The 21,796-nt window shown below is 45.5% G+C and overlaps 2 protein-coding genes across 4 annotated transcripts; both read left to right on the top strand.

Moving 5' to 3' along the window:
* The first annotated feature begins 248 nt into the window (after positions 1 to 248).
* Positions 249 to 3,170, top strand: LOC122690038 (melanoma-associated antigen B3-like). 3 transcript variants are annotated; one of them, XM_043896982.1, is made up of 2 exons: positions 249 to 379; positions 1,686 to 3,170. In XM_043896982.1, the coding sequence occupies exon 2, from the start codon at positions 1,739 to 1,741 to the stop codon at positions 2,750 to 2,752; it is 1,014 nt and encodes a 337-aa protein (XP_043752917.1). In that variant the 5' UTR covers positions 249 to 379; positions 1,686 to 1,738; the 3' UTR covers positions 2,753 to 3,170. The 3 variants fall into 3 exon arrangements, with proteins under 3 accessions (XP_043752917.1, XP_043752919.1, XP_043752920.1); XM_043896984.1 differs by having other exon boundaries at positions 274 to 301; XM_043896985.1 differs by lacking the exon at positions 249 to 379 and adding an exon at positions 747 to 758.
* Positions 3,171 to 8,147: 4,977 nt separating this feature from the next.
* Positions 8,148 to 13,431, top strand: LOC122689837 (melanoma-associated antigen B1-like). The gene is made up of 2 exons (XM_043896601.1): positions 8,148 to 8,228; positions 11,869 to 13,431. Exon 2 carries the CDS (start codon positions 11,927 to 11,929, stop codon positions 12,938 to 12,940), a length of 1,014 nt encoding a protein of 337 aa, XP_043752536.1. The 5' UTR covers positions 8,148 to 8,228; positions 11,869 to 11,926; the 3' UTR covers positions 12,941 to 13,431.
* The last annotated feature ends 8,365 nt before the right edge of the window (positions 13,432 to 21,796 follow it).

Raw genomic sequence — 21,796 nt, 5'->3', positions numbered from 1 at the left:
TTGTTTGGAGGCTTGTGGACACAGTTCAGATAAGGGAGGAGTGTCAGACTCTAATAGACATGAAGATGGGGACTCCGAATGAGGACCATAGTACACCCCTGCGGCTTTCCTCCACCCCCCGCCACCCTGCGTGCCCCCGTGCCCCCCTGCCCCCGTGAGCTATCTGACACCCTGAGCATCATGGCCGGAAATGAATCATCCTGACTTCCGTTTTCCAGTTTCCCGGAAGTAAAGACTTCGGTCCGGCGGTCAGACCTCTGGCCGGCGGAGGGTGGATTCCCAGCGGTGGTCCAGATTTGAGGTGAAGACTGAGTTGGGACTGAGGCAGAGGGCCACTTAGCCCATAACAAAGAGGGCCGCACCAAGTCTCACTGCTGCTGTAAGCCCTGGGAAGCCCCGACAGAGCCATCAAACTGAATTCGGCCCGGGAAGTCTCAGGGATGGGAGGGCCGTGGTCAGTAGTAGCCCCTGCTTGCAGATGGAGGATACCTCTGTCCTAACTGCAGTAAAGTGAGCACCCTAAGTACTGATTGGGGGCCCCTCCCCATTTAGGGGTGGTATCACAAAGCAGAGCGCCTACGTATCTGGGAGGCTCCAGTGAAGGGTAGTCACGTATGTAGTACCCTGACTTTGCCCCTCCAGGGACTCGGGGAATTGAGGACTTTGCTCTGAGGCTGAACTACCCAGGTTATTGGTGGGAGGAGTCCTGAGTTCTGCCCAGACCGGAACGAGGTCTAAGGGGAACACCAACTCTAAATGTAAGTTGTCATAAATTTTGGCTCTTTTCCAAGTGGAAACTTAAGAGTATCTGTGAAGCTGAGTGAGTCTTCTCACTTCTGTCTGGAGAGTTCAGAGATGTGAGGATGTTAGAATACGTGAATGGCCTCAATTCTGCCAAGGTAGGAGGTCCAGGGCTTCAGAGGAGTCAGTGTGAGGACCCTGAAAGAACTGATGATTACACTCACCCTGCAACAGGGAAAACAATAGAGAGCACCACCTCCCACCCCCCACCCCACTCCTGGCTCACAGCACTGAAAAGCCCAGGGATGGAAGTCAGGTGTATGTGAACCCTCCTTTCTTTCTGATGGTATGGGATTGGAGAGAGCCTTTGTCTGAGAGGAGGTACACCAGTGCAGCAGACACGGGTGTCCCAGGCTCTACCTAGAGCCAAGGCAAGACAGTGAAAGAGAGAACCCCAGTGAACCCAGGACAGAGTTCCCTAGAGCTGACTCTGGTGGGTGCCCCCTGCCAGGGACACTGGGCTGAGGTACCTCTTCACTTTTTCAGGTATCACAGGAAGATGAGGACCAGGCTTTGGGGTATAACCTTAGAACTACAAAGAGGATAGGGCCCAGGCCATGCCAGAAGTTGATATGATTGTCCTGAATGTGAACCGAGAGGACCCCCCACCCTCAAGAATGGAGGGGGGTGTCCTCAAGGACTGGACTGTCCCATTGCTCCTCAGTCTCAGGAAGCAGGCGGCAGGGCTGGCAGGCTGCAGCCTGAGTCTCACCTTAATTATTTCCACAGAATTCTCAGGGGACAGGGTGATCAGACTCACAGTCCTCTGAGTTTGTAGAGCAGTGCCCACATGGAAACCTGCAGAGGGGGCCTTCTTAAAGGCAGAGTGGTGCCTGCCTGCTACAGGTGCTCACATCCTCTCATCCTCTCTCCTCTCTGCCCAGATCACGTGCTGTTCTACCTGCGCTCCTGCCTGTTGTCCCTGACCACAGTCACCATGCCTCGGGGTAAGAGGGGTAAGAAGGGTAAGCCCCACACCTGTAAGAAACGTCGCCAGGATCAGCATGGCACCCAGGATCTGAGGGGCGCTCAGGTCACTGCCACCACGATGGAAGCACACTCCTCTTCCTCCAGTCCTAGTCCCGGGGTTGATGCTAAGGGAAAGCCCAGTGCTAGGTCTGGTAAACATCTCAAGCGTCCTTGGGGGGCCCTGGCCACCACCACTGTGCCTGCAGGTGTTTCTCCCACAAGATCATCCAAAAGAGCCACTGGGAAAATTGCAAAAAAGCGAAATTCCCCTCAGGCCCCTCTCTCTAATGTGCAGTCTGGAGAACGCTCACTAACCAGGCCGATGAATCTGTTGGTGCAGTTCCTGTTACGCATGTATAAGACGAAAAAGCCCATTAGGAAAGTGCATATGCTGAAGATCATCGATAAAAAGTACAAAAATCAATTCCTCAGGATCCTCAAAAGAGCTTCTGAGAGCATGGAGGTGGTATTTGGTATTGACGTGAAGAAAGACAACACTGCCAAGCATTCTTATGTCCTTGTCAGCAAGATGAATCTCCCCTGCAACGGGATCGTGCACCGTGGCAGGGGTTTTCCCAAGACCGGTCTCCTGATGAATCTCCTGGGTGTGATCTTCATGAAGGGCAACTGCGCCACTGAGGAAGACATCTGGAATTTCCTGGGTAAGATGAAAATCTATGCTGGGAAGAGGCACTTCTTATTTGGGGAGCCCAAGAAGCTCATCACCCAAGATTTGGTGCAGCTGAAGTATTTGGAATATCGGCAAGTGCCCGGCAGCAGTCCAGCATGCTATGAGTTCCTGTGGGGTCCGAGAGCGCATGCTGAAATGAGCAAGATGAGAGTCCTGGAGTTCCTGGCCAGGATTAACCATTTGGATCCCAGTGACTTCCACTGTTGTTATGAAGAGGCTTTGAAAGATGAAGAAGAGAGGGCCCAAGCCAGCGGATGTCCCAGTGTTTCTGCAGCAGTTCCTTCCACCTAGTAAAGCTGAGGCAAATTCTGCCCTTTGTGGCTGAAGAGAGTATTCAGTGTTCCAAGTAGTATAGGGCTGGACGTCACTGAGGGTTCACAGTGTAAAATACCTTGGTGTTCCTGTTCTGTATGGGGAATTTAGAGATAAACCTGTGTTTTTATGTTCTTGCTGCTTTTCCAATGTTGCTCCTAAACGAAAGCTTATCTAGCTTATAATCTAAGTGTATGAATGGCATCAGTCACACTTACTGTTGTTTATTGGTCTTAAAGATAAGATTTTTTCTCTTGTGTAAAACAAATGGGGAAGCTTCCATCTTATTTAGTAAGCCAGTTCAAGACAAAATGGCATTGCAATATGTTATTTCCTTGAAAATAAGAAAAAGTTAAGCAGTAAAATATGTGGGATGAAGAAGCATGGGAAAAGTAAGATGGCCGGTATTTGGATTCCTCATCTCTTGTACTCTGTGTTTTACAAAATTATAAACAACAGTATATGCTTGGTTAATTCAAAAATGTAGAATTAAATTCTAATAATTTGAACCTCATGTTCACAGGCTCATTTATTCCCCAAACATTAATTGAGTGTCTACTCTTACAAGGCTCCATGCTTGTACTTGGAGAGCTGAGAAAAAGATCTAGCCACTGACCATAAAGTTACAGAGTTGAAAAGCAATTATTTATAAGGAAAATGGTGACATGACAGCAGTCAAATGTAAATTCCCTGATTTTGGGGGGCTCCAAAATCTCTGCAGATGGTAACTGCAGCATGAAATTAAAAGACGATTGCTCCTTGGAAGGAAAACTATGATTAACCTAGACAGCATATTAAAAGTCAGAGACATTACTTTGCCAACACTTTGCATCTAGTCAAAGCTATAGTTTTTCCAGTTATCATGTATGGATTTGAGATGTGGAGTATAAAGATAGCTGAGAGCCGAAGAATTGATGCTTTTGAGTTGTGGTGTTGGAGACTCTTGAAAGTCCCTTGGACTGCAAGACAACCCAACCAGTCCATCCTCAAGGAAATTAGTCCTGAATATTCATTGGACGGACTGCAGCTGAAACTCCAATACTTTGGCCACCTGATGTGAAGAAGTGAATCATTGGAAAAGATGCTGATGCTGGGAGAAGTTGAAGGCAGGTGGAGAAGGGGATGACAGAGGATGAGATGGTTGGATGGCATCACTGACTCGATGGACGTGAGTTTGAGTAAGCTCTGGGAGTTGGTGATGGACAGGGAAGTCTGGCGTGCTGCAGTCCATGGGGTCGTAAAGAGTTGGACATGACTGAGTGACAGAACTGACTGATTAAAGGTAGTGGTGGGCCTTGGGAAAATATAAGTCTTTATGTGGGAAGTAACCATAAGTTGAGTGTGTGGTGGGTTCGATGAGGCTGTAGTAATCATGACCAGGGACCAAGTTCTCACATGGTGGGCCCCATAGTTTAAAGACAAAGCCTGGGATGGGAAACTGCCCTTAACAGTTATAGGCACACTTCACTCTGTTGCATTTTGCTTTATTATATTTCACAGGAACTGATTTTCTTTTCTTTGTTCTTTTTCTTTACCAAATTGAAGGTTTGTGTCAACCTTGCTTCCAGCAAGTCTTTTGGCACCATGTTTCCAACACCGTTTGCTCACTTCATGTCTGCGTGTCACATTTTGATAACTCTTGCAATGTTCACACCCTCAGCAACAAAAAGATGGACTCACTGAAGGCTCAGATAATGGTTAGCAATTTTTTTTAGCAAAGAGGTGTTTTTATTTAAGATATCTATATTGTCCTTAAGCATAATGCTGTTGCCCATAATGCCTACAGTATAGTGTAAACATAAATTTTATGAAAGCACTGGGAAACCAAAAATTTCTTGTGACTCAATTGTGATATTGACTGTCCTTCAGGGGTTGGGAACCAAACTTGCAGTATTTTCTGGGTCTGCCTGTGCTTTGGGATTGTGAGTAAATCAGAGAGAAATCATGTGAAGCTGGCATGGAATGTATCCTGTAGCTCTTGTTCCAGTGCAGGTAAGCAATGTGCATATTAGATGTTTTATTCACATTGCCTTCTATCCACAGAGTTTCTCGGAAATCAGGGTGACACTCCCCTGAGGTGGGATGATGCCCAGAAGCTGCTAGAATGGCACACTCTGCCCTCGCTGAGCATAACTGTCAGCTTTTAGCCTGTGAATATTTTTTAAGTCTGCAATTTCTTCTCATTCACCCTCCCATAGCCCCTGACAACCACCACTCTACTCTCTGCTTCTTTGACTTAGACCATTTTAGATTCCTCATGTAAAGGACATGCAGTATTTGTCCTTCTGTGTCTGGCTTATTTCACTGTAGCATGATGTCCGCCAGATTTATCCACGCTGTCATGACTGGAGAAGTTAGCTTCTTTTTAAGACTGAATGATATTCCATTGTATGTATATTTTACTTATTTATCCATTCATCTGTCACTGGACAGGTAGGCAACTTCCCTGTCATGACTATTGTGAGTAGTGTTGCAATGAACATGGGAGTGCAGAGCTCTCTTCGAGGTCCTGATTTCAATTCCTTTGGATAGTAGTGGAATTGCGGAAAGTGTTACGTGTTATTTTTTATTTTTTTGAGGAACCCATATACTGTTTTCCATACTGGCTGTACCAATTTACATTCCTACCAGCAGTGCTGAACGTGTATAGTTTACTAAGAAACTTGCAAACTGTCTTCCAAAGTGGCTCTCCCATTTTGCATCACCACCACCAATGAATAAGAGTTCTTGTTAATTCACATCCTTACTAGCATTTGGTGTTTTCAGTCCTTTGGATGCCGGTCATTCTGAGAGGCATGTCGTGGTATCTGCTTGTTTTTTTTAATGTGTAGTTCCCTAATGGTATATGATGTGGAACATCTTTCCATATGCTTGTCTGACATCTGTGTTTCTTCCTTGGTGAGGTATCTATTCATATCTTTTGTCCATTTCTTATTAGATGTTAGTTTTCTTCTTATGAATTTTAAGAACTCTTTGTATATTTTAGATTAGAGCTTTCATCAGATATGTCTTTTGCAAATATTTTCTCCCAGACTATGGTTCATCTTGTTCTCTTGATGGTGTATTTTTACAGAGCAGAAGTTTAAAGGGAATGGAATCTAGCTTATCAATTATTTCTTTCATGAATCCCCATCACTTTTTTCTTTGATGATCTTTTATTGATTGATTGATTTGCTATGCAGCACATGGGATCTTAATTCCCCAACCAGGGTTTGAACTGACACCCCTTGCACTGGAAGCACAGTTTTTTGTTTGTTTGTTTGTTTGTTTTATTTTGTGTTGAGGAATAGCAAATTAACAATATTATGACAGTTTCAGGTGAACGGTGAAGGGACTCAGTCATACATATACACATATCCACTTTCCCCCAAACTTCCCTCCCATCAATACTGCCACATAACACATAACCAAAATAATTAATAGTGATAAATAAAGGAGACAAATAGATAATGCTTAGTAACCATATGATCATCTGCATGTGCAAAATCAGATACCCTCAAGTGATCAAGGGCTTACAAGATTATCTGGTGCTATCCTTCTATGTAGAAAGTAAATATTTTATTATTTGTACTAAAAATATGTTTTTCAATTTATTTTTTGGCTGTGCTGTGTCTTAGCTGTGATACTCAGGATCTTTGTTGCCATGTCTGCAGGCTCTTTAGTTGTGGCATGTGAGATTTTTAGTTGTGGCACATAAACTCTTAGTTGTGACATGTGGGATCCAATTACCTGACCAGGGATTGAACCCAGGCCCCCTGCATTGGGAGCACAGAGTCTTAACCACTGGATCAACAACAGGAGGGTACTGAAAGTAAAGATTTTAAAACTACCCTAAATCTGGTGGCTCAGATGGTAAAGAATCTGCCTGCAATGCGGGAGACCTGGGTTCAATCACTGGGTTGGGAAGATCCCCTGGAGGAGGGTAACCTACTCCAGTATTCTTGCCTGGAGAATCCCCATGGACACAGGAACCTGGCAGGCTACAGTCCATGGGGTCACAAAGTGTCACATATGACTGAGCAACTAAGCAGATACCCTAAATCTGGCTGAAGAGAAGGAATATATTAGCTCTTTTTCTCTGACAGCATAACATCTTTCCTGAGTTTCTTGATTTCTGCTGCGTTTTCCTAATCTTAGATCACTTTTGGGACCAAGACCTGTTTTCTCCAACATATGCTAGAGGTTAACTGTTCAGTGTCTGTAGGAATATGCATTTCCCAGGAAGCCTTTAATCAAGTGACAGAGGCTGATATGGGAACCTCCATGAAGGAGGACTGAGGAGACAATCACCGCTGAATATAATAGTCATCCAAAGACTAAGAAGAGGAATCTTAGATCAGGAGAATGTGGAGACCCAGGTTGTGGTAGATGTAGTGAGTATGCTGAGCAAAAGGAATCCAAAAGGACTAGAGTTGCATCCCCACTGTCTGTTATCAGAGGCCCCAATGAACTACGATCATATGAGGATCACCCTGACTTCCCACTTGGAATTCTCAGGAGACTAGGACCTTGATGTAAGACAAGAAGCTTCATGAAGTAGAGAGTGGAGTTACAGGATTTATCATATGTCAATATGAGGACCTGAAAGTGGATTCATGGTAGCACACACTATAAAAGGAGGCCCTGGAAAATATCTGATGCTGTGGTCCCCAGGAAGCGCTGGGCACAGATGTCAGGTTGATTTCAGTCTTGTTGATTTCAGCAAGATGAGGCCTTTGTCTAATAGGATCAGCCTCAGTTTCACAGAGGGACAGACCTGAACCCAAGGAGGACCTCACATGCGATGTTGAGTGTTAGAGGGGACCCCTGGAGAGGGAGCCAAACAGAATTCTGTAAATTCTTAGCCCTGAGAGACCCAGAAGAGCTACTTATGAGTGGTCCCCTCATTCAACCTGTGTGATCTTAGGGAGGGCAGAGCCTCCTCTAGCAGAATCGGACCCCAGATCTGCAGAGGCCGGCATCTTGACCATAACTGGACTTAAGGTGAGGACCGTCAGTGCTAGTGAGAGGGTCTCTCCCAAAGAGGGAGGCTCACAGAGTGGCGCCCCTCCTGACAAGCAGAGATGCTCAGAGCAGTGCCCTGATTCCCTCCACTACGGACTTGGGAAGGCGAGGGCTTTGGGAGCTGGAGGATTCGGGTTCATAGAAGGAGGCGCCCTGGCTCTGATACATGGCACAAGGAGGACCCAGGGACGGATGAATATTGAGCTACCGGGTTCCTGTAGCATGTTGCCCCTGCCCCCGCCCCCCTGCCCCGGCCCCCACCCCCTCCCTCGCCCTCCTGCCCCCTGCCCCCCTGCCCCCCTGCCCTTGCCCCTCCCCTGGGAGGCCACACGTACGAACGTATGCAGCGCCCCTCCTTTTCCGCTTCCGCTTTCGAGGCGAGGAGCACAGCTGGTAGCTGCAGCGTCTGTTCAGCGGAGGTCGAGTGTTACCGGACTCGTCCAGAGCCAAGGTGAGGTTCTGAACGTAGCTGAAGTGAATTTCCCAACCCCTCCCTGTAAGAAGTAACCCAACCGCATCCCACCCCTGCAATCTACAGTGTAACACGCCCTGTCCTGAGTTGCAGGCCCAGGAGCCATCTTGTATTTGCCATGTTGGGGTCGGTGGCGGGTCGGGCGGCTTTGTTTAAAGAGGATGGACTCTATGCATTGGGAGTGGTCTTGTCCTCAACAGGTGAAAAGATGGGACTTTCAGCGCTCACAGGGTGGTGGCTCACCAAAGTGGTGGCTGCACAGAAGCCCTTCCTGCCACCAATGCTGCAGTGCCCTGGAGTAGCGGCCCCCAATCTTTTTGGCACCGGGGGGCCTGTTTCTTGGAAGACAATTTTTGCATGGGGTGGGGTGCATTGTGCGGAGGGGTGTGATGCAGTGGACAAAGGAGGGTGGGGTGGCGTGAGGGTAGGGTGGGGTAGACTAAGGGGATGGTTTCAGGATGCTTCAAGTGCGTTACATTGTTACTTTATTTCTGTTGTTATTGTTACACACCGTCCAGCTCAGATCATTAGGCATTAGAATGGGAAGGTTTGGACCCCTACCATAGGGGTTCAAATTATCATAGAGTAATTGAGACTGAGGCCGTCATTTTTGCGTGGTGTGCAGGGGGTGGCGGGCATTGGGGATAACGGACGTTCAAACAGAGAAAGGCCTTTATATAAAAGGATATGGACCTAGAGGGTATTATGTATGCTAAGTGAAATGAGTCAGAGAAAAAGAATTACTATATGATTTCACTTCTATGAGGAATCTGAAAAACAAACAGTTGTAAACGTAAGAGAAAAAACAGGTGGGGGTTAGGGTTGGGGGTGTGGGGGAGAAGAGAAATAGGTGAGGAAGGTTAAAATGTAGAAACTACCAGTTACATAATAAAAGCAATGGGTGTGATAGGTAAATAAATAAAGATATAGAATGATAGATAAGGTAACCCCATTAGGCATAGGGAGGAGTCTCAGTCTTAGAAGAAGTCAAACTAGGACTGTCAGTGCTAGTCAGCAGGCCTGGCATGCAAGCGGATTGCTGCACTAAGTAACAGCCCTGCTCTCAGATCTGGGCATCCAAAACAATGTAGCTGGGTGTGGAGCCCCCAGCATCTCTTCTAGCCACTCAGGGAGGTGAGAGCTTTGCTCTGGGGAATGTAGACTCAGGTCAGCAGAGGAAGGGCTCCCAAACCCTACCCAAACTGGAGGCCAGAATCCTGAGTGAGGACAGAGGGAGCCCCTGACTCCAGAACTGGGGCGGGGGGGGGGGGGGGGGGGCATCGAGAGTCCCACCCTTGTGGTTAGCAGCACAGCCCCAAATCAGCTTTGGCAGGATGTGACTCACTCTGTCAGCTTGGGTCCGGGAAAGGTGAGGACGTTTTCACAGGGTCTTGGGCTCAGGTCAGCAGAAGGCAGAGTCCCAGGAAGGAGGCGGAGTCGAGGGAAAGATCCATACACGGTAGAGAGAACCACATCTGATGCCACCTCTGGGGTCAGCCCCGGGGATCCTGGGCAGAGCTGGCCAGCTCTGGTGCCCCTGACTTCTGCCTGTGGGGTCCCAGGGAGAAGAGAGCCTTGGTTTCAGGTCTGGCTGCCCAGGTCAGCAGAAAACGAGGAGTCCCAGGCCATGAGAGTTGTTGAGGCACCAATTCTATGTGAGGAAGGAGACAACTGACTCCCACAGAACAGCAGAGCCCACACAGAGTGCCACCTCTGCCGTCGCCCTGGGAAGCTGGGTTAGAGCTCTCAGGCTGAGGTGCCCTCTCATTTCCTCCAAGGATGGTCTCAGGGACATTAGGGTTTGGGTCTGATAGGTGAGGCCTCATTCAACATAGGGAGGAAGCCCCGTTCCTAAAAGGAGTCACAGTGGTAACACTGAATGAACATGTGAGAACCCCACCCAGAAGGAAGTGAACCACATAGTCGCATCACTCCTCTCAGACCTGGGAGACCCAGGCGTGGGGACCAGATGACCCACATTTGCTTCTTCCCAGAGCCTCACAAGGAGGTGAGGAAGCTCACTGATGGGGGTATGGGTTCAGGTCCACCGCTGGAGCATTTGCAGCTAGTAGCAGGAGCACAGGAGAGGACCTAAGAATTGAGGGGACCACCCACCTACCCCACGACAACAGAGGGCAGTGCAGAATCTCTTCCTGACTGTCCACATCAGGAGTCCACACACAGCTATAGCTAGAGAGATCAGAAAAATGTTGCTGCTTTCTAGTGGGTCTCAGGGAGATGTGGGCCTTAATGGGAGCGGAGGGACCTCAAGTCGAGATAGAGATTTCCCGGTCCTGCCAGGAGTCACAGAGTCATAGTAAGGACCCAGAGAGGTGTCTTAGATGAGCACCTACCCAAAGCAGTGGGGGCCCACAAAGTCCCAGCCCCTGTCAGCCCTGAGACACCCCAGGCAGAGGTCACCAGATGTCACCCCTCACTTCCAGCCCCAGGAACTCAGGGAGATGTGGGCCTTGATCTGAGGCCGGAAGACTCAGGGTGGACTAAGAGAGGAGCATAGGTCCCATCCAAGTGAGGACAAAAGGGGCCAGTGATGACAGAGCAGTAAGAGTCCCACAGAGTCCAGCCCCTGCTGCCGTCCCAGGGAGGTCAGGGACAGGGGTGACTGGAGGTGGCTCACAATTTCTTTCACCTTGGGAACCTCAGCATGCTCAGGTCAACAGAGGGAGAATTTCTAGCATTTGCCAGGACTCATGGAGAAGATGCTGAGGACTGTGGGAAACTCCCAGAATTCCTCTCACTGTCACTCCTTGGCACCCCCAGGCATACATGGCGGGCAGCAGTGTTTCTCACTCACAGCTAACAGGAAAGTGAGTGCCTTAGTCTAATGGGTCAGCAGAGGAAGGAATCTTAGACTCTCCCATACGTAAAATCTGGGGACCTTACATGAGGACCACACATTACGAGGCCTCAACCCCCAGCCACACCTTTTCAGGCCCCAGAGACCGTGGGCAGTAGGGCCAGGTAAGGCCACCCTGGCTTCCCCCATTCAATCTCAGGGAGCTGTTGGCCTTGCTGTGAGGAAAGGTCCTCAAGTCAGGAGAGAAAGGAGCCCCCAGATCCTCCCAGGAGTCAAAGTGGGGACTCATTTCTTTGTGTCATTTCTAAGGGAGATGAGGTTCTTCACCTGAAGGGGCGGCACCAGAGGCAGGAGGGAGGGGGCCACACCCTCAGTGTTGACAAGATGAGGACCCTGAATGGAGAAACAATGAGTTCAGGACAGAGCAGGCCCCCAGAACTGCCAGTGCCATCCTCCCCGACAGCGTCCATGACTTGCGTCCCAGGGAGCTTGAGGCGTCACCGTTCAAGTGGTATATGGCAGGGGTCCCGGCTCTACTAAGAGCTGATGTGACAGTTGTGTGTGTAAACGAAGGGACCCAGAGAGGGCCCCGCTCCCAGGATCTGCTGTCACTGCAGGCAGCCACAGGCAGGCTGTGGCCTGAGGTTGGCTCACTCACTTCTTTCACTGGGTTCTCAGGGGATAGGCTGACCAAGAACAAGCGGCCAGTGGTTCCTGGAGCAGGGCTCTCAAGGAAATGGGCAGAGCAGCCTTCTTCCCTCCCCGGTGAAGGAGCTCATCCACTCATCTTCCCTTCTCCAGGTTGAAGCATCACCTACTTGCCTGCCCGGTCCCCTGCCCGCTGCGCCTGCTGATAGTCATGCCTCGGGGACAGAAGAGCAAGCTCCGTGCGCGTGAGAAACGCCGCCAAGCACGCATGGAGACCAAGGATCTTGGGGATGCTCAGGCTGCTGCCTCCCCCACCCCTACTTCTGGGAGTACACCCCCGGGCTCCCCCACTGCTGGTGCGGGCCAGAATCCTCAGGGAGCTGCAGCCACTAGCTCTCCTGTTGCAGGGGCTTCACACCCACGATCTAAAGCACGTGCCAGGCACCAAGCTAAGCAACGTAGAAATTCTTCCCAGGTCTCAACCTTTTCTAAGCCCGCTCCTCCAGATCCTGTGACCAAGAAGGCAGGGGTGTTGATGCATTTCATGCTAGAGAAGTTTAAGATGCAACAGCCCATTAGGAAGATAGATATGCTGAAGATTGTCCACAAAATGTTCAAGGCACACTTCCCCGAAATCCTGAAGAAAGCCGCTGAGCGCATCGAGCTGGTATTTGGCCTTGAATTGAAGGAAGTCAAGCCGAATGGTTACTCCTATACCCTGGTCTGCAAGGAGGACCTTGCCAAAGATGGGGTGCTGGGCAGTACCTTGGAGGTGCCGAAGAATGGGCTTCTGATGCCTCTGCTGGGTGTGATCTTCCTGAATGGCAATTCCGCCTCTGAGGCAGAGGTCTGGGAGTTCCTGAATGTTCTGGGCATCTATGATGGGAATACGCACATAATCTTTGGGGAGCCCAGGAAGTTCATCACTGAAGAGTTGGTGCAGGAGAAGTACCTGGTGTATCGTCAGATTCCTGACAGCGATCCCCCGAGCTATGAGTTTGTGTGGGGCCCAAGAGCCCACGCTGAAACAACCAAGATGAAGGTGCTGGAGTTTGTGGCCAAGATCAATAGTACCGTCCCCAGTGCTTTCCCATTCCATTATGAAGAGGCTTTGAGAGATGAGGAAGAGAGAGCCAAAGCCATATCTGCAGCCAGGGCTCGTGGTGCTGCTAAGGCCATTGCCTGCTCCAAGGTCCCACCCAGCAATCCGTCCAGCCTCCAGTGAGGTCTCAGGCAGCGTCTTCACTTTGTTTGACCAATACCGCCAACCTTTTTATTAGTGAGAGGATAAAGTGTGGCTGGAAAGGTCATAATATATTTTTTGTGCTCCTGTTTTACCCTGTTACCTTTCAAATGTTGTTTCTTTTCCTAGAATGTTTGTTTCGATTCAGAATCCAAGTTTACAAATGACACAGATCACACATTTGTTGTCTGTCAGATCTAAGAGTAAGAGTTTTGGCACTGTGTAGTACAATTCGAAAAATCCTTGCATTTTTTGGGGATCCAGAACAAGATAACATAGCTTTGGAATAGGAATTTTCTTAGAAATGTGAAAGAATGCTGTGGTTTTAAAACAGATGATAACGATGTAAGCTGTAGTCAAGTTTTGATTTATGTTATTCACCTTTGTCTTTCTCTTTCTAACATTTGGCAGTACCCTTAGCGATACACTTAGATGTTCTTAGCTTATTCAAGAATGCTGATAAAATTAATAAGAAACTACATTCCTTGCTTGGTGTCTCATTTATTCCCATCTTTACTTGAGCATCTGCTCTTCAGAAGGTTCTGTGCTGGTGGGGGTGATGTGAAGATAAAGGAGAACCTGCACCTGCCTGTAGATGTCTTGAGTATATGAGCAGTGATTCCATAAGGAAGGTGGTGTGATGATCTCAGACAAGTGACAAAAAGCACGCAGGATGCTGGGGAGGGAGTTGGGATGAGAGCAGTGAGGTCTAAATTCTCTCAGCCTTTATTCTCTCAAACCAAAACTTTGAGGTTTGGTATTTTGGCCAAGGTCAATGGTAACATCCCCAGTGCCTTCCCGCCCCATTATGAAGAGGCTCTGAGAGATGATGACAAGAGATCCCGAGCTGCAGTTAGGGTTTGTAGTCCTGCCAAGGCCAGCGTCTGCTCCAAGGTCATGCCTAGCAGTCCCTCCAGCCCCTAGTGTGGTCTGAGGCAACTTCTTCACTCTGCGTTCGACCAACACTCCCAACCTTTTAAGTTGAGATGCTAAGGTGGGGCTGGAAAGCTAATCATAACATACATCTTTGCATTCCTGTTCCTTCCTGGGAGGTCATTTTAAGTTGGCTGTGTGGTGGGCTGGATGAGCCTGTGATAATGGTGAGCTGGGACCAAATCCCTAGATGGTGGACCTCAGAGTTGGGAGGCTGCAACTGAAATGAGAAGCTGCCCTGGACAGTTACCCTGAGATTGTGAGTCAACTGGGGAAAGAACGGAAGGTGTCCAGCACTCCTTCCCCAATGCAGGTGAACACAGTCCACAGACCAGCTGTTTGATGCCTATTATTGTCTCCTTTCTGATGGGATGTTGAGAAGTCACTGTGCTGGCATTCTGGGCCCTGAACGGAAGGAGCCCCAGCACACTCCAAACATGAGGGTATCTCGAGTGTAATCTAGTAGACCTCCTGAGAGGGGCTAGATTTTAGTGGTGGTGAAACACATGAGAATTGGGGTGTTTTGTCGGGAGGTCTTTGGGAGGCAGGGGAATTACTGGTCCTTGACACAAATTCTATAATGTCTTGAGTTGCATCCTGGTAAAATGCTTGCCTCTAAATTCAATAACATATTCTCTGATAGAGAAAATTTACTTAGGGTTACTTGTTTAGTTGCTAAGTTATGTCTTGACTCTTTGTTGCCCCATGATCTATAGTCCAACAAGGCTCCTGTGTCCATGGAACTTTCCAGGTGAGAATCCTAGAGTGGGTTGCCATTTCCTTCTCCAGGGGATTTTCACAACCCAGGGATTGAACTCGCATCTCCTGCTTGGCATCCGGATTCTTTACTACTGAGCCACCTGGGGAAGCCCAATGATTACTTGCTAAGCAGCAGTTTGATTGACTCAGCTTTCTTTGTTTATAAGACTACATAGGCTCTAGCTTCTGCTGGATAAAGAAAAATTTCCATAGATAAGGGTAGTTTATTACACAATGAAAATCATCATCATCATAACTACCAGGCATGAAAGACCTAAACATTGCCAGCTGCAGTGCCACGTGCTTTATATGTTACATATGTTCGGATACTTCTGTAAGACAAGGCTTATCAAACTTAGTAGGACACAAAGAACTTGCAGTATTCTCCAGGCTGATAAAAGTGACAGAACTGAGTGTAGAGCCTGGTCTGAATTGCTCTAGAGTCCATAGTGTTTCAGTCCTCCCAGTCTGAGGCTGACCTTGTGTCTATTCATTTCTCTTCACACTGCTCCATGGTATCTCTCAGGCAATAGGAAAGAGGAACTTGTAGCCACAGTACTAAAAGCAGCCTGAAGGTGAAAATGAGAATGAAACTCAATTTAGGGGGTGTCTGGGGGCTTGTTTCCCTGGAATTCTCCCACCCCTCGTGCCAGAGTTCCTGGAGAGCTGACCTCCTGGGTCCCAGCACGGTGTCCGGTCCCGCCCATTCCCAGTGACAGCGCCCTTCCCTGGGTCTTCCCCGGCGAGCCCTGTGCCCTCGTCTCCAGACTGGAACCTGACCTGCCGGCCAGCTGTTCTCTGCATCCTCCTCTGGACGCTGCGCTCTGCTCACAGAGGAACGGGCCACTTGGATGCCCGCGCTGCCTGACTCAGAGCATCCCGACTCTGCAGGTTCCTCACCGGGGACCCTGGGGCCGCGGCTGCCCTTTCCCCGTGAGGGGTCACTTCCGGCAGGGAGGTTCAGACACCTCCTCATCCCCACTGGCTGCCCCCACCACGTTCTCGGTGTTTTCCAATCTGCTGGTGACTAGGGTCTGATGTAGCACAGAAACTACTGGTCGCTGGGCTTCCCCGGTGGCTCAGCTGAAAGTGCACCTATTATTACATCACTATTTTTTTTAGACCTCAGTGGCTCAGATAGTAAAGAATCCACCTGCAATGCAGGAGACCCTTGTTCAATCCCTGGGTTGGGAAGATTCCCTGGAGAAGGGAATGGCAACCCACTGCAGTATTCTTGCCTGGAGAATTCCATGGACAGAGGAGCCTGGCGTGATCCAATCCATGGAGTTGCAAAGAGTCAGACACAAGTGAGCGACTAACACTAACATTTATTAGTGGTGTGATCCTGGGTGACCTCCTTAACCCCTTTGTGCCTCTTTTCTTACCTGTAAAATTTCCGTGAATAATACCTAACTATAATATATTTTGAGAATTGCATGTAAGGTATTCAGTATAGTGCCTGTGAATTCATAAACATTTTATGTATGTGTTAACTATTATTTTATTATCAAAGCATTCTGTTGAGATTTCACTTTGCATGTTGAAGAATTAATTGACATTTAATACAGCAAGAATGTGGGCCCTATAGATAACCTTAACACTTAAAAATTAAAATGTAGAAATAATAACTTTCTGAGAGGAAATATGTCACATTGGTAGTCCCTAAAGCACTGTAGGATGATTAATATTAAGTCAATAAAAAGTGTTAACGTTTAAATATTAGCCATAGTTATCAGAAAAATTTATTAGCCTTAACACTTCATTCCCCATTTGTATAGGATGTGCTCAAATGCTCAGTCGTGTCCAACTCTTTGCAACCCCATGAATTGTAGCCCTCCAGGCTCCTCTGTCTATGGGATTCCCCAGGCAAGAATACTGGAGTGGAGTGCAGTTTCCTCCTCCAGGAGATCTGCCTGACTCAGGGATCAAACCCATGCCTCTTATGTCTCCTGCACTGACAGGTGGATTCTTTACCACTAGTGTCACCTGAGAAGCACCTTGTATAGGGTAAATGAGGTAATTAAACAGATTTTATTTTGTGTCATTAGTAAATAACTAAGCTGTGATGGACTGAGGAACTCAGCTTTGACTACATCTTGGACTAAGTGAAATTTAAGGATTGTTTGGTATCGAAAAGTGAAAGTCACTCAGTTGTGTCTGACTCTTTGTGACCCCATGGACTGTCCATGGAATTCTGTAGGCCAGAATAGTGGAGTGGGTAGCCTTTCCCTTCTCCATTGGATCTTCCCAACCCAGGGATTGAACCCAGGTCTCCCGCATTGCAGGTGAATTCTTTACTAGCTGAGCTACAAGGGAAACCCAAGAACACTGGAGTGGGTAGCCTATCCCTTCTCCAGCAGATCTTCCCAACCCAGGAATTGAACTGTGGTCTCCTGCATTGCGGGCAGATTCTTTACCAACTGAGCTATCAGGGAAGCCCTTGGTATCAAAGGATGCCTCTTTTTTTTTTTAATTTAAGAAGGAAAGAGATTGTGATGACCTCTTTCGAGAGTAACATGTGGAAGAAGGACTGGAATACATTGGAAATGCTGCATAATCAAAGCATTGTTTTCATGTATACTTTATAGTTTTTAAGTGATTTTTAAAAAATAATTATTTATTTACTTTATTTATTTATTTGACTGCACTTCTTAGTTATAGCATGCAGGATCTAGTTCCTTGATCAGTGATTGAACCCAGGCCCTCTGCATTTGGAGCACTGAGTCTTAGCCACTGGACCACCAGAGAAATTCCTTTAAGTGGTTTTTTAACTCAGTTTTTTCTAGCTGGAACATCTTATGTCATAATAACTAGCTTCATAACAAATTAAATTTTTATTATACAAATATTTAGAATTTATGATTAGATGTGTGCACTTGAACCAGATGGACTTACTTTATTTTACTTTAATAGTTTTGGAATTTGGTACTTTTGGATATGCATTATCTTTTTTCAAGTATTGGGCTGGCCAAAAATTTCATTCAGGTTTTTCTGTAATTGTGTAATTATATTGTAACTGTGTGGAAAAACCCGAATGAATATTTTTGGCCAACCCAGTATAATGTATATCTGGCACAGCTTCCTGCTTAACTCTATTGTTGTATATTATGTAAAATGACATTTAGTTTGCTTCCCATTGATTAGAATCAATGACATAAGTCATAATTATGTCCTGGAATCATATGTATTTCTAGTCTGCCTATATTGTAAGTTAAATAGGCAATGAGAACTGGCCCAGAAAGGTAAATATCCTCTATCATTTCTTTCCACTTGAGAAAGGGCACCCAGAACTCTAAAATCAACTTCATAACTATATACATATAAACAAAATAAAAGTTGTTTGTTAATTGGGGTCTCTTGTACTAAGAGATATTAAGATCACCCTTTTTGAAAAATATAGAGAACTAAGGCAAGAATAATTCAATCAGAATTTATAACATCACCTCAAGATATCAAGCCAGACTACAAGAATAGTACACTGTAATATATATATGTGTTGTGATGCCAATTCCAATTTAAGTTAATTGTACATTTTATTGATCTGATGAGCACATTTGTTAGCTAAAGCCAAAAGAAAATGCAGATTTTCTGTTCGACAGTTATGATTGAGATACCCCCAATCTTTGGACTTACTGGCTTAATAATTCCACATTTGGGAAACTGTGGGAAGGTCTCTTTTTAGAACACTGGTGCATATGAAACTGTTGTGACTATTCTATCCCTTGTGAAATATTCTACAGCCTTGGCTTTGCATTAGTCAAGATAAGCTAGGTTATGTTATTGTTCAATCATTAAGTCATGTCTGACTCTTTGTAACCCCATGGACTGCAGCATGCCAGGCTTCCCTGTCCTTCACTGTCTCCTGGAGTTTACTCAAACTCATGTCCATTGAGTCAGTGATGCTGTCTAATCATTTTATCATCTGTTACCCACTTCTCCTCCTTCTTTCAATCTTTCCCAGAATCAGGGTCTTTTCCAATGAGTCGGCTCTTTGCATCAGTTGTCCAAAGAATTGGAGCTTCAGCTTTTACTGGAGAAGCGAAAGGCAAACCACTTCAGTATTCTTGCCTCAAGAACCCCATGGACAGTATTAAAAGGTTATGTTGGAGTGTCAAATTAGTCCTGAAATCTCAGTGATTGACCACAACAAAGCTTTCTTTCCCAACAACACTACTTGTTCAGTGGGCATGGGGTAGGGAGGGGCATTTGGAGATTTTCTCTGGGACTTCCCTGTTCATCGAGGCAGAGGAGAGTGGCCAGGGAATCTTTAAAGGGCTTTTCTCTGACTCAGCAAAACCCATCACTTCTCCCATTTCATTGGCTAAAGCTAGTCATATATCCTTGGTTAGCTTCAAGGGGTCTGAAAATTATGGCTTTCCATGTGTCTAAGAAGAAAGAGTATAGGATTGGATTTGGTGAGCATAGCACTGTCTCTGCTACAGTTTTTAAGACACTGACCTATCCTGGTTCTTCTACCTCTCAATCTATTGTTTTCTCCAACTCCTCAATGGACTTATCCTTTTCCATGTCACCTCTTGGGAAACTAGTGTTCCCCCAAGTTACCATATCTAGTCCACTATTTTTTTTCTCCTTACAACTATCCCCAGGTAACTTCCTCTGTTCCTCCAGTTCTAACTATGAACTATCTACTGCTAGCTTCCAGATCTATTATCCCAAGCTCTGACCTACCCATAAAGCCTGAAACAGAAATCCAGCTCTGATTGATTCAAGGGTATTTCCAACTCAATGTGAAAAAGTATAAACACATGATTGTTTTCCAAACCTCATTCCTCTTCCTGTTTCCTTTGTCCCAGTTAGTGGCAGCATCATATTTCCAAGTCTAGATTCCTCCTTATCATTCCCACCTCTTTAATTTTGTATGCCATTTAGCTAGGCTAGGGTGCTCAGTTGTTTAGTCAAGTATCAGTCTAGATATCCACTGTGAAGATCTTTCATAGATGTGATTGATTAATAGTTAAATCTGTAGGCAGATTACCATCCATAGTGACTGGGCCCCATGCAATCAGTTGAGGGCTCCAAGAACAAGAACTGAGTTTCCTGAAGGAATTTATAAAAATTATATGTGTGTGTATATATATATATGTGTGTGTGTGTGTGTGTGTGTGTATACACACATATATACACACATACATCTGTGTATATATATGTATAATTATGTTTATATATAATTGTATATATATATGTATGTATAATTGACTATACACACACATGTGTGTGTATGTGTGTGCATGTGTGTGTATATTCTATTGGTCTGTTTCTTTGGAGAACCCTAACTAATGTACCACCATCAGTTCAGTTCAGTCACTCAATCATGTCCGACTCTTTGCAACCCCATGGACTGCAGCACGCCAGGCTTCCCTGTCCATCACCAACTCCTGGAGCCTACTCAAACTCATGTCCATCACGTTGGTGATGCCACCCAACCATCTCATCCTCCGTCATCCCCTTCTCCTCCCGTCTTTCCCAGCATCAGGGTCTTTTCCAATGTACCACCATACACAAATGGAAAAGTCCCACCAAATATGCTTCCTGAATACTTCTTCATCCTATCCATCCCTATTGCCAGTGCTCTTATTTGGAGCTCTTGCCATTTCCATCCTTATTAACTGAGCTAACAACTCTGATATTAACCAGAAACAGTATCTTGAAATTATTCATTATTTTCCTGGTAGTCATAGTTTCTTTGTCCCCTCAGTTATTGTTTAGCTTTATGTTTCTCACAATTATATCCATTCCTTCCTGTTTGCTGCAAATATTTTTTAGATATCTAGTTTAGATATCTAGTTTAGATAACTAGTTTAGATATCTAGTTTTTTTAAGAAGCATATTGAGTTAAAATCAAGAGTTTTCTTGTGAATGACCTGAATGGTTGTCCTGTGAGTTGAGTGCATTTGTTTCAATACAGCGTCACTGGCTGCTCAAAGGCAATGCCTAATTACCTGCTCTACTGAGACAGTCCAGCTGGAATGTTTGGGATGCTGTTATGTTTACTCTTGATCATGCCACCAAATTTTTAAAGTTTGTCTTTGACCGGCAAGCTGAGTTACCTTAAATCGGTGGTCTACAACTCCTTCATTTTTACTTCTGAACACATCTGTCAATCTTTCTTACTTTTCTACTGAAACACCCTTCACTATCATCACTAGGTATCTGCTGGGTAATAAATTCATCGGGCACTTTAAAATATAGTGTTTATTTTTTCAGCTTTATTAAGGTATAATTGACACATAGGAATTGTATATATTTAAGATGTACAATGATGTTTTGATATAGTATAGACTGTGAAATAATAATCACAATCAAATTAACATATTTATCACCTCACATAGTTACCATTTTCTATTTTTAACACATGTGTCCACTACAGTACAGTCAACACTTTTTAAAAGTTTGATACAGATACTGAACTATCACCTATAATTCCATCCCCTGAAGATAACAATGAACAGTTCAATTGAATCGTTGTTAATAATATGATGCATTTTCTTTCAGAAATACATACATTTATGACAATAATATATATTACAGGATTGCAATAAAGTGCCATAAATTAGATAGGTATCTTTCTTTTTTAAAAGTAATACTTTTAAAATCATAATAATACATACATTACCATGTATTATTTTTCTAATATCAATGAATACTCTGTACATTGAATTATGCATTTTATATATAACTATGAGTGCAGCTATTTCTCTACCTTAATATTTTTACATCTATGAGAACCTCTTTATTTATATGTCTATTATGACACTAATATAGTGCTGTTTTAATGATTAAATATTTAAAATACATTTCAAAATGCAGTAGGTAAAGTTCCTTCTAAATGCCCTTCTTTTCAATGTTTTTCAGCTATTTGCTAAATTTATTCTTTCAGGCGGCTTTTAAAATTGCTTTGTCAAATTCCAAGTGAAAATTCAGTTGGATTTAGAGTGGGTTTAAGTTAATCCTACGTACTTAAAAAATAGCTTCTTTATGCTATTTAAAAGTGTTTTTAACTCCAAGCACATTTTGAGATTTATCCTACTTTAGAGCATTTGACATGGTTGGCTACTCATCTGTGCCTGAAATATTCTTCCAGGTTGCTTTTGGAATCCTATTCATCATCAGTTTTATTCTCATCTT

Source organism: Cervus elaphus, chromosome X, assembly GCF_910594005.1.
Source record: "Cervus elaphus chromosome X, mCerEla1.1, whole genome shotgun sequence".
Taxonomy (NCBI): Eukaryota; Metazoa; Chordata; class Mammalia; order Artiodactyla; family Cervidae; genus Cervus; species Cervus elaphus.
The sequence above is the reverse complement of the archived record's forward strand: the minus strand, read 5'-3'. Positions and strand labels throughout refer to the sequence as shown.